The sequence below is a fragment of the Bufo bufo genome, chromosome 4, assembly GCF_905171765.1.
Source record: "Bufo bufo chromosome 4, aBufBuf1.1, whole genome shotgun sequence".
Taxonomy (NCBI): Eukaryota; Metazoa; Chordata; class Amphibia; order Anura; family Bufonidae; genus Bufo; species Bufo bufo.
In genome coordinates this window covers 477435646-477449179 of record NC_053392.1, presented here as the reverse complement: position 1 = coordinate 477449179, position 13534 = coordinate 477435646, and the positions used below count along the sequence as shown (strand labels likewise).

Genomic DNA, 13534 nt, shown 5'->3' with positions numbered 1-13534 from the left:
CATCATTGGATGTTTTAACGTATTACCGTCCTAGTGCACGGAAACTTATTCATTATATAGTAATTACTAACGGAGTGGCGCTCATCATTTCTTCACCCTTTTTTTCTTTCCTTTTTTCATGCAATGGGTGATAGTACGTGGTGAGAATTCTTTCCCATTGACATCACCCCTTGCCTCTACACTTTTGATATTGCCATTTGAGAGTGTTCTGGGTCTCTCCAAACACTTTATATACAGGGAGTGCAGAATTATTAGGCAAGTTGTATTTTTGAGGATTCATTTTATTATTGAACAACAACCATGTTCTCAATGAACCCAAAAAACTCATTAATATCAAAGCTGAATATTTTTGGAAGTAGTTTTTAGTTTGTTTTTAGTTTTAGCTATTTTAGGGGGATATCTGTGTGTGCAGGTGACTATTACTGTGCAAAATTATTAGGCAACTTAACAAAAAACAAATATATACCCATTTAAATTATTTATTTTTACCAGTGAAACCAATATAACATCTCAACATTCACAAATATACATTTCTGACATTCAAAAACAAAACAAAAACAAATCAGTGACCAATATAGCCACCTTTCTTTGCAAGGACACTCAAAAGCCTGCCATCCATGGATTCTGTCAGTGTTTTGATCTGTTCACCATCAACATTGCGTGCAGCAGCAACCACAGCCTCCCAGACACTGTTCAGAGAGGTGTACTGTTTTCCCTCCTTGTAAATCTCACATTTGATGATGGACCACAGGTTCTCAATGGGGTTCAGATCAGGTGAACAAGGAGGCCATGTCATTAGATTTTCTTCTTTTATACCCTTTCTTGCCAGCCACGCTGTGGAGTACTTGGACGCGTGTGATGGAGCATTGTCCTGCATGAAAATCATGTTTTTCTTGAAGGATGCAGACTTCTTCCTGTACCACTGCTTGAAGAAGGTGTCTTCCAGAAACTGGCAGTAGGACTGGGAGTTGAGCTTGACTCCATCCTCAACCCGAAAAGGCCCCACAAGCTCATCTTTGATGATACCAGCCCAAACCAGTACTCCACCTCCACCTTGCTGGCATCTGAGTCGGACTGGAGCTCTCTGCCCTTTACCAATCCAGCCACGGGCCCATCCATCTGGCCCATCAAGACTCACTCTCATTTCATCAGTCCATAAAACCTTAGAAAAATCAGTCTTGAGATATTTCTTGGCCCAGTCTTGACGTTTCAGCTTGTGTGTCTTGTTCAGTGGTGGTCGTCTTTCAGCCTTTCTTACCTTGGCCATGTCTCTGAGTATTGCACACCTTGTGCTTTTGGGCACTTCAGTGATGTTGCAGCTCTGAAATATGGCCAAACTGGTGGCAAGTGGCATCTTGGCAGCTGCACGCTTGACTTTTCTCAGTTCATGGGCAGTTATTTTGCGCCTTGGTTTTTCCACACGCTTCTTGCGACCCTGTTGACTATTTTGAATGAAACGCTTGATTGTTCGATGATCACGCTTCAGAAGCTTTGCAATTTTAAGAGTGCTGCATCCCTCTGAAAGATATCTCACTATTTTTGACTTTTCTGAGCCTGTCAAGTCCTTCTTTTGATCCATTTTGCCAGAAGAAAGGAAGTTGCCTAATAATTATGCACACCTAATATAGGGTGTTGATGTCATTAGACCACACCCCTTCTCATTACAGAGATGCACATCACCTAATATGCTTAATTGGTAGTAGGCTTTCGAGCCTATACAGCTTGGAGTAAGACAACATGCATAAAGAGGATGATGTGGTCAAAATACTCATTTGCCTAATAATTCTGCACGCAGTGTAGAGCTGCCTTCCACTACTCCGCTATTCTTTTTATATATTCTTTTTATACATGTTAGTCCTTATCCCTGTCGGCGCCTAATTTTATTTCATACTGTGGTGGGATTCATTGATCCCTCCAGGTTTGAAGTAACTTCCAAAAATTTTTGTTTCTCTCTTTATTGCTACCATGACTTGGAGCCAGGGGCCACAGCATTCCTCCTGCTCTTCCTCCTCACAGCCCCAGAGCAGCCTTTCATTGTATCATCTCTGTCTTCACTGCCCCCCTCCTAGAGGCAACAAAACCCCACAACTCACTCTGGCAGATAAAAAAAAGTCTCCCTGTTGACTTGTGTGAGAGCAGTTAGCGTTTGGATTGCTGTGAAAAGCTGTGTTGGTAGTAGTTTTGATGGCACAGTGATGGTGGTAGGGGTAGTGGTAGTGACAGTGACACTCTGGGAAAAAACTGATCAGGGAATAGGGAGAGGGCCAAGGAGCCCACCATGAGATATCGCAGTCTGATAAAAGTGGCGGGGAGGGTGAGGACTATGACGATGATTATGTGTTAGATGGGACCTGGGAGCCAGATCAGGGTGCTGAGGAGAAGGAGACATCGTAGGAGAAGGGTGATGGCTGAAATGGCAATAAAGAGTGGAGACAATGTATGACCAAAACCTCCAAAAGAACTGGCAAGGTCAGAACTACTACTACTGTACGGTACCCCCTGACGAAGGCACGCCGATGTCGGAGTACCGCCATCCTGTTTGTGGACATACAGCATTTTACCTGGTAGGTCTCCTCTCATTTTCTTTGTACATTGGGTTTATGGGTCGAAATCACGGTGCACTTTCTGTGGTTTCGCAGTATCATTGATAACAACTGGCCCTGGTAGTGTGCTGGGACTGACTATTGGCCAGGCAAGCACGAGTACCACTGCTATATGGAAATTTTGAGTTGTCTGTCTGCAAATGTGGCGCACTTCCATGCCTTCACCTAAATTAGATTTTGATAGTCCCAGCACACTGCCCAGGCCACATCCTATCAAAATATAATTTAGGTGAAGGCATGGAAGTGCGCCACATTTGCAGACAGACAAGTCAAAATTTCCATATAGCAGTGGTACTCGTGCTTGCCTGGCCAATAGTCAGTCCCAGCACACTGCCCAGGCCACATCCTGGCTCTTGACCAGACAAGCAAGTGTACCAGTGCTATATGGAAAATTTAACTCGATGTTCCACCAATGTGGTGCACTTTCACACCTGCGCCTACATTTAGTTTTTCTGGGTTGTAGCCTGGGAAGTGTGCTGGGACTCTTGACATGTATGTGTCATATGAGCAGGCATAATTTATGGACACATGGTCTCCCAACAGTTTTTTTTTTTCAATAACACCCTGTGTGTTTAAATACTATCTGCCCCCAATAAGGGACAATTTTTGGAAGCTTTGCAATATGAAAAAGCATGACACATGTGACAGTGCAGTATGTTTTTAAACACGCTGTTTGTTAATACCGTCAAACACGCGTTTACCTATATCTATGTATGCTAGCATCACTATGACATTGTTATTGCTGTCATTGCAATCAAGAGTTTAGAGAAAGGGGTAAGTGAGGATTGAAAAAAAAAAAAATCATAAAATGAATGACAAAAAGAGATAACATCTTTTTCTAAAAAATTCTGTGTGCTATGATACTAGAGGGTGTTATATATCAATTTTCAGGGCTATTGGAGTAACTTTGGTTTGGATACAATCCATTTGGGTCTGAACAAATTAAGAGAACTTTAAACAAACTAAATCTCAAAAGGCTCACTCATATCTAATTCCTCATTTCTTCTGTAACTGGGGCTGACATATTAGCCTAATTTACAGGGAAAATGCTGATCAGCTCCTGCAGTGAGCAAGGACTGGCGATCACACAATCGCTGTGAGTGAAGCAATGTCGGACTGGGGTATCTCAGGCCCACTAGAGGAAATTATTCTTCGCCCAAGCCATATATCATTAATAAACTCTAATGGTGAAATAGACCCTAGTGGCAAGTAATGGAATACAAAGGTAGCTCCAAATTGGATTTTTTTTACCTGGATTCTCTGGGCCCACTATGACTTCAGAGACTGGGGGTCAGTCTGACCCTCAACTGGAGACGGAAGCAACATGGCTGCAACAATAGGGAGGCATGAACAGTAAAAAAAAAACATCACTGCCTTCTCTATTGGGAGCCTGTCTGGGACAACCAGCTCTTCACTTCTACAGACTGATTGTGCAACTTGAGCTTTTATCATTTATGGTTTTAGCAAGTGCAGTATAAATACCTTTTCCATCCTTGAAATTCTTAAAAAACGAGTCCCAAGAGTTATTGGAAGGAAGAGCAGGCAGGCTATTATGGAAATTATAATAGGAGACAGCCGTGTCTTTTGGGTTTCGAACAATCAGCAATATCTGTCAAAATAGCAAAACATTAAACATTACAATTTTTTTGTCAAATGTAGCAGCATATTTCATGAGGTCTTGTGATCACAAAGTTATTTTGCTTAGTTCTGAAATGTTTTGTACTGATGTTGGACATACAATGTCTGTGCTTTGCAGTGTACTTTTAACATCTAGCACCATCGGCAGCCTTCCCCTTGTCTGTCCTTAGATGTCCTCCTCTTATTCCCAAATCTGTGTCAATATTGTGTGTGTAATGTATAACTGCACCTCATTTACATATAAATGCACATCGTTCATTGTATTCAGATGTAATTTTCTCTTCAGTAGGCTCGCTTCCTCTTTGATAAATCACAGTTCTGGTCAATAAGGATATTGGTAATCCAAGTCAGTCACTAGTGTAAATAAAATTATATATATATTCACAGAGCACCTTCACCAATGTGAAAAAAAAAAAAAATGTGCCAATAAAAAACTTTTGACTGGTAGGCCGGGTTGGCTGAGGAAAAAAAAATATATCTTGCCCTCACACTTGCCCTATGTCCCTGCCTACAAAGACAGAATGGCCACCCCGATAAGGGCGATCCTGTATCAGGAGCCTCCTATTATCCCTATGTGTCCCTGACAAGGGATAGTTACCACCACCCAATGAGAGACGTACTGTATCTATTTGTCCAGTATATAATGTCAGTGGTCAAGATACATATCAAAAACAAAAAATGTATATGTGGTAATCAGTGGTTGGCGCTGGGGTCCTGGGTTCGAATCCGACCAAGACAACATCTGATAGGGAACTTAGATTGTGAGCCCCATTGGGGACAGCTTGATGCTAATCTCTGTACAGCGCTGCTGAATATAGTAGTGCTATATAAGAGTGTAAAATAAATAAATGCTGTGCTGCCATTAACTTGTTTGCTATCAGCACTGTACATGTATGGCGCTGGAGCGAAGTGCAAACATGGTGCCTGCTCGCATGTGCAGCAGGCGTCATGGCCGGGGGGTCTCTGCTGTTTCAAATGTTGATTGTGCCGATCGTGGCCATTAAAGCCTTTAGATGCCGTTATCGAAAAATAAATATATAAATAACAAAAAATATAAACATCATGGGTATCACCGTGACCGAAAACGCCCATACTATTAAAATATATTTTTCCAATACGGCGTATAACGTAACGGAAAAAAGGGTCAAAATGGCCAATTTGCCATTTTTTCATCACTTCTCTTACCCCAAAAAATGTAATAAAAGTGATCAAAAAGTCACACACACTCCAAAATCAAAATGGTATTAATTGTTACGCGAAAAATTGTGGCTATAGGAAGTACAACTTGTCCCGCAAAAAATAAGCCCTCCTACAGCTATGTGAACGGAAAAATCAAAAAGTTATTTCTCAAGGAAGATAGGGGAAAAAAATTAAAATGCAAAAACGAAAAAATCTCCGGAATCGTAAGAGTTAATGGACCTGGAAGACTTGTACAGGATAAGGCCTCATGCACACAAACGTATTTTCCTTCCATGTCCGTTCCGTTTTTTTTCAATGGGTCCGCAAAAAAAAACATAAGTTACTCCGTGTGCATTCCTTTTCCGGATATCCATTCTGCAAAAGAATAGAACATGTCCTATTATTGTCCGCATTACTAACAAGGATAGGACTGTTCTATTAGGGGCCAGCTGTTCCATTCTGCAAAATACGGAATGCACACGGACGTCATCCGTATATTTTGAAGATCCGCAAAATACATCTGGTCGTGTGCATGAGGCCTAAGGCCTATTACTATTACGGGACGCCTTCCCCAATCTCAACAAGGGAAAGGAGTTCCGAACTGGGAAGCACACAGCTCCCAGTTTTAGCACTCTCAGATGACGGTGTCACATTTGGCACTAAAAATGCAAAAGCACAGAAAAACACCAGCAAAAACATATGTGTAGAAGCACACTTAGTAAGCCTCCTGCACATTATCGTGTCCATTCTGCGGTCTGCAAAATACGGATGCGGTCCCCGCGCATCCTGCACTTTCTACTGGCCCCAATGTAAAAATGCCTATTCTTGTCGACAAAAAGGAAAAGAATAGGACATAATTTGCAGCATGGCCACATTTTATCTGTGTGATCTCCTCACGCGGCCACTTAGAAATCAATAGATCCGCATTTGAACTGCAAAAAATGCGGATCTGATGCAGACTAAAAATACGGTCATATGCATGAGGTCTTAATTGAAGACATAATGTAGGGCACATGTTGACTATGTGAGATATGTGGATTACTTAGGGCTCATTCAGACAAGCAATGTTCATGTGGGGTGTGGATCAGAAAGCAACCGGATTGAACTGACCCATTATAATTGGCCATAGAGATTTTTCTCAGGGACCATCTCAACATGCACCATTTAGGTCTGATTTTCCTGTGAGACTCGACCACCCTAGAGAATGTGTGCATGAGAAAAAGGGGACAATATTCCAAGATGAGTGATGGGGCATAACCAGCTTTGAAACCAGTGGTGTGTGAATAAGCCCTAACTTTTGATTTGAACATTATTTAAAAACTACAAATTGGCGTGGTATTAAAAAGCAGGAAGTGCTCAACCCCATATGCAGTGGTGCATCCATACCGGGGGGGGGGGGGGGGGGCAGATCCTGCACTTGTGGTCCGCTGCTAATGGCAATCCCCAGCAAAAATGCATACAATGGAGGATTATACAGTACTTTAAAAAAATTATACTTTAAGAACGGTGGCTCACTCTAGGCGGAATTACTGATTAGGTGCTGCAAACCCAAGGAGGGACACCCACCCTCTAATTGCAATTTTTAAAAGAACCAAAGTAATGGGTGAGCACTCTGCATGTGGTCTTGGTAATACAAATTTAATTGAACTCAAATTAAAATATTTATAGCATAAAATTGACACGTGTATGACATAAATCACAAAATAATATACACCATAAAATGTGTAAGAATAAAACAATTCACATAAAATCACAAAATTCACAGATGGGGATGATCCCTTGTGTCCGCAGTAATTCACAGAAAATTCTATATTGCTGCAAAATATTACAGTGCTCTGCAGTTATTCAGACTCACATGTGTATGTGTATGAATATACACACACTAGGGATATATAGTCTGATCTCTAGTTTGTAGACAGTCTTAGATGGTAGTCTTGCTTCACACAATATTATACATATCATTGAGTTCCTTTTGGTGGATAGCACAATGGTCTTGTATTGCGTTTGTTTTAATATTGTGCCGGTAGTATGCAGGTTTTATGCAGGTTTTATGCCGGTAATATGTAGGTTTTTATAGGTAAACTCTTCTTACCTTCCTTTTTGTTCTTTTGTTCTTTCGTGCCTTTCTTAAGTTTTTGGCGAGGATCGAGCTGCGCGGGACAGAGCCGGCGTCTCGCTGCGTACTCCTCAAGCCAACTTACCCGAGATGTCGCGGGAATTGAAGCGATAGTTCGGCTTTATCTGACCCACGTGACTTCCGTCTAGCGCAATATGGAAAGATAATGTCTATCTTGATTTTTGTTGTCCGTTATGATCATTCAAACATTCGCATGGCCATGCTTATTGTTGCGGAGATACTTCTTCTCCAGTATGTGCGATCCAACCAGACGCGTTTCGGGAACTCTCCTTCCCTTCATCAGTGGTACCGCACTACCTGTTTGCCTCCGCCTTTTATTTCGAAGTTCAACACCAAACTATGGATCGCTGGATTTCCTTAATTGATGAAAATCCATGTGCGTTTTTTGTGCGTTTCTTGTGCGTCTTTTTTGTATGTATGCGTTTTTTGCAATATAGACTCCCTTAGTCCTTCTAAGTCTCTTGTATAGAGGGAATTCATATTCAAAATTACGTGTGTGAGTTATTAATGTTACAAATAGTTAATATTTGAAGGGAGAGCCAAAAGTGATATATACAGTGGGATGCGAAAGTTTGGGCAACCTTGTTAATCGTCATGATTTTCCTGTATAAATCGTTGGTTGTTACAAAAAAAAAATGTCAGTTAAATATATCATATAGGAAACACACACAGTAATATTTGAGAAGTGAAATGAAGTTTATTGGATTTACAGAAAGTGTGCTATAATTGTTTAAACAAAATTAGGCAGGTGCATAAATTTGGGCACCACAAAAAAGAAATGAAATCAATATTTAGTAGATCCTCCTTTTGCAGAAATTAGAGCCTCTAAACGCTTCCTGTAGGTTCCAATGAGAGTCTGGATTCTGGTTGAAGGTATTTTGGACCATTCCTCTTTACAAAACATCTTTAGTTCATTCAGGTTTGATGGCTTCCGAGCATGGACAGCTCTCTTTAAGTCACACCACAGATTTTCAATTATATTCAGGTCTGGGGACTGAGATGGCCATTCAAGAACGTTGTACTTGTTCCTCTGCATAAATGCCTTAGTCGATTTTGAGCAGTGTTTAGGGTCGTGGTCTTGTTGAAAGATCCAGCCCCGACGCAGCTTCAGCTTTGTCACTGATTCCTGGACATTGGTCTCCAGAATCTGCTGATACTGAGTGGAATCCATGCGTCCCTCAACTTTGACAAGATTCCCAGTCCCTACACTGGCCACACAGCCCCACAGCATAATGGAACTACCACCATATTTTACTGTAGGTAGCAGGTGTTTTTCTTGGAATGCTGTGTCCTTCTTCCTCCATGCATAACACCCCTTGTTATGGCCAAATAACTCAATTTTAGTTTCATCAGTCCACAGCACCTTATTCCAAAATGAAGCTGGCTTGTTCAAATGTGCTTTAGCCCACCTCAACGGCACTTTTTGTGCTGTGGGCGGAGAAAAGGCTTCCTCTGCACCACTCTTGCATACAGCATCTCCTTGTGTAAAGTGCGCCGAATGGTTGAACGATGCACAGTGACTCCATCTGCAGCAAGATGATGTTGTAGGTCTTTGGTGCTGGTCTGTGGGTTGACTCTGACTGTTCTCACCATTCGTCGCTTCTGTCTATCCGAGATTTTTCTTGGTCTGCCACTTCGAGCCTTAACTTGAACTGAGCCTGTGGTCTTCCATTTCCTCAATATGTTCCTAACTGTGGAAACAGACAGCTGAAATCTCTGAGACAGTTTTCTGTATCCTTCCCCTAAACCATGATGGTGAACAATCTTTGTCTTCAGGTCATTTGAGAGTTGTTTTGAGACCCCCATGTTGCTACTCTTCAGAGAAAATTAAAAGAGGAGGGAAACTTACAATTGACCCCCTTAAATACTCTTTCTCATAATTGGATTCACCTGTGTATGTGAGTCAGGGGTCACTGAGCTTACCAAGCCAATTTGAGTTCCAATAATTAGTTCTAAAGGTTTTGGAATCAATAAAATGACAACAGTGCCCAAATTTATGCACCTGCCTAATTTTGTTTCAACAATTATAGCACACTTTCTGTAAATCCAATAAACTTCATTTCACTTCTCAAATATCACTGTGTGTGTCTCCTATATGATATATTTAACTGACATTTTTTATCGTAACAACCAACGATTTATACAGGAAAATCATGACGATTAACAAGGTTGCCCAAACTTTCGCATCCCACTGTAGTATCTACAATGATCCTAGACACCACAGATCGCTCATTTGAGAATACCTTAAGCAGATAATAAAATATACAAGTATATTACATTATTAAAACATACTGATAAAATGTATAAAATGAGAATAAGAGTGTCCAATCAGGTATATTTCTTTAATAGTAGATGTTCTGGCTATAAATGTAGCTTTATACTTTTCCTAAAGATGTTCATTATATAGTGTTTCGAATCGGGACAATGACCGAAAGGAGTGCCACTAATAATCAGTGCCATTTTGATAATAATTTTTTGACATTAATTTTTTAATAGTATTTTTTAATAGTGATTTTTGTGGTGATCTCTAATGGACTTGATCTCGTTGTGATATGGTGGGGCCCCCCGCTCGAGTCAACGACGCAGTGCCGATGAACGGCCAGACTGCGGTGTAAGAGTCGAATCGGGTCCACCCAACCTACAAGAACCCAAAGAGCTCCAACTCTGTATTTAGTCCAGCTGGTAACAACGATCCAAACTCATATATGCGGCGAGACTCTATTTTAGACATCTGTTTGATATAGTTGCCTCCTCGCCAGTGTCTATCTACCTTTTCCAATGCCATGAAGATCAACTTGGATGGGTCTTTATTGTGCACCTCTCTATAGTGTTTAGATAGACAATGTTTGTCATATCCTTTTCTTATGTTGGCTATATGTTCAGCCAGTCTCGTTTTCATTAGGCGTTTAGTTCTACCTATATATTGTCTCTTACATGGACATTGGATCAGGTAGATGACTCCGGCGGTGTTACAGGTTAGACAATCTTTAATCTCTCATGTATGGGTGTTCTGAGTGGAAGAAATTGATGTTGTTTTCCTAGGTGTAGAGTTGATCTTACACGCCATGCATTTTCCACACTTAAAGAAACCCTTGAGGTTTATCCATGTACCCAAAGTGGTCTTTTTATTATTATTTTTTTTGGGTGTCCAAACCTAAATTAGGTGCTTTTGTAAATGATATTGATGGAATGGATGGTAGGAGATGGCCTATCTTCTTGTCACTCAAAATGTGGAGCCAATGGGTCCCTATAATTTTTGTATTCTCTTGTAGTTGTCATTGAATGGGAGAATAATTCTAGTATTTATAACCTCACTTTTTTGTTTTGTTTCGGTTATTGGTTCCTTATTTATGAAACAAGTTTGTCTGTCCAATTTTCTGGTTCTTTCTAAGGCTGCTTCCACAATTTTTCCGGGATATTCCTTCTCTAGAAACTGATTCTTCATTTTTACTGCTTCTACCTCGAAGTCTTGATCTTGTGTACAGTTCCTTCTTATTCTGCGAAACTGGCCGAATGGGACATTAATCAGCCAATTTGGCAGATGACAACTCGAGAACTGTATGAAACTGTTCTTGGATATAGATTTGGAAAATGTATTACATATATATCTTTTTCCTTTTTTTCTTATCTTTAAATCCAAGAACTCAGCTTCTTCTGTAACATTCGAGGTGAACCTTAGGTTCAACTGGTTCTGATTAATTTCTTTGAGAAATGAATCTAGGTCTTCCCTACCTCGTTTCCAAATAAAAATGATATCATCTAAATCGTCGCCATAGGGCCAGATCCGCCCCTAGCCTGGGTATAATATGATGGTGTTCCCATTCTGCCAGAAATAAATTGGCATAGCTTGGGGCGAATCTGGTCCCCATGGCAGTCCCACATTTCTGTAGATAGTAATCAGCCTCAAAGTAAAAATAATTGTGGGTGAGGATGTAGTTAATGCCCTCTATAATGAATTCGACATGTGGTTCATCTAACATTCCATCTCTCGTTAGTTGTTCCCTCACCGCTGACATACCCTGTTGATGATCAATCACTGTGTATTGGGACTGCACATCGAGTGTACCCATAATCCACCCTGGTTCGACTTCTAAATCCTCCAATACTTGTATGATGTGAGTTGTGTCTTTGATGTACGACTTAGTTCTTTTTACAACAGGTTGTATTTGTACATCTATATATTTGGACAGATTTGAAGAGATTGACCCTATACCCGAAACTATCGTTTGGCCAGATGGTTTTATAAGACATTTATGGATCTTGGGGAGACAGAAAAAAACAGGCAGTCTCCTCTGTGTCCCCAAGATAAAGTCATGCTCCTGTTTGGAGACTATCAATGATCAATTTTTGATCGAAACCCTCCAATGGATCATTCTTCAACCTAGTATAAGTCTCGACATCTGTTAATTGTCGTAGACACTCCTCATTATAGTCAGCTGTGTTTAGAATGACCACTGTGCCCCCCTTGTCCGCGGGGCGTATAGTGATGGCTTCATTCTTTTGTAGCTGTTTTATAGCGTGGCACTCCTGTCTGGTCAAATTATCTCGACTCGAAAATCCTATTTTTATCTTCCGTATATGCACTTCCACATTTTTTTGGAAAGTGGCCATTTCCATACTAATTTCATTCCTAGGGAACATTGCTGACTTATTTTTAAGTATGAGTTTCCCGGATTGGTCTCTTTCCTCAATCCTCCCTAGTGGATTTTTTAGGAAATTTTTTTTAGACATAAATTTCTTATATATTTTTGTATTCCTATGTATACAGAAAACTTGTCCAATTTTTCAGTGGGTGCAAATTTTAGACTTTTTTCTAATAATCGAGTTTGTGAATTTGTGAGATTAGCTGAACTTAAATTTATTATTGCTGTGTCATTTTTGATCAGTGTCTCCTGTGTTGTCTGTCTCTTCCTATTACTTCTTCTTGTCTTTTTTGTCCCTCTATGTGATCTTGGTGATAGTGTTTTCGGGGGTCCCTGTGACTCCTTAGTGGATATGTGTCGTGTTTTCTTGCTTGTGGATTGTGATAGTGGTGATTCTCTGTAGTCTGTTGTTGGTGATAATTTTTGTGCCTCAAATTGTACTGGTGTGTTGCCGATTCCCGATTGCGGGTGGGGAGTATGTGTTCTTTGTGTCTCGTCCGTGTCCTGTGATGTGCTGGGGTGTGGTCTAAAAAATGTTGATTGGACAGCTGATCATATCTGTTATTCACTGTTACCGTATATTTATTCTGTATATCCTCTTCTCTTATGTCTTTATTTTTAGAAAGATTATCTTTAAATGTGTTTGTGTTCTCTAGGGTCTTTTCTGTCTGATAATTTTTTGTGGGAATTTGCATGTTTTCTCCCTTTCTTACTTATTATTTCATTTTCAACTCTATCCAATCCTTTACATAATCTCTCCTGCCAATTTTCAAATTCCTCATTTTTGGGGAGTTTATCTATCTGTTTATCTATTGTTATTTTCCCATTCAAGTCACCTAGCATCTCCGTTCTTCTTTTAATAATCAGTTTGATCAATGACACTGAGTGAGCAAACAGTAATGTGTTTAAAACAAACGCAATACAAGACTCATTGTGCTATCCACCAAAAGGAACTCAATGATATGTATAATATTGTGTGAAGCAAGACTACCATCTAAGGCTACTTTCACACGAGCGTTCGGAGCGGATCCGTCTGATGTTTCATCAGACGGATCCGCTCCGATAATGCAGACGTTTGCATCCGTTCAGAACGGATCCGTCTGCATTATTACTTAGAAAATTTTCTAAATCAGAAAGTAGCCTGAGCGGATCCGTTCAGACTTTACATTGAAAGTCAATGGGGAACGGATCCGCTTGAAGATTGAGCCATATGGTGTCATCTTCAAGCGGATCCGTCCCCATTGACTTCCATTATAAGTCTGGACGGATCCGCTCGCCTCCGCACGGCCAGGCGGACACCCGAACGCTGCAAGCAGCGTTCAGGTGTCCGCTCA

At 40.6% G+C, this 13534-nt stretch overlaps 1 protein-coding gene across 1 annotated transcript in view; it reads right to left on the bottom strand.

Moving 5' to 3' along the window:
- The window catches only part of LOC120998717 (sulfotransferase 6B1-like), a 168331-nt gene that overhangs the window by 81919 nt on the left and 72878 nt on the right, over nucleotides 1-13534 (bottom strand). The window contains exon 4 of the mRNA XM_040429508.1: nucleotides 4086-4212. Coding sequence (XP_040285442.1) covers nucleotides 4086-4212 — 127 coding nt within the window. The remainder of the gene's footprint in view (nucleotides 1-4085; nucleotides 4213-13534) is intronic.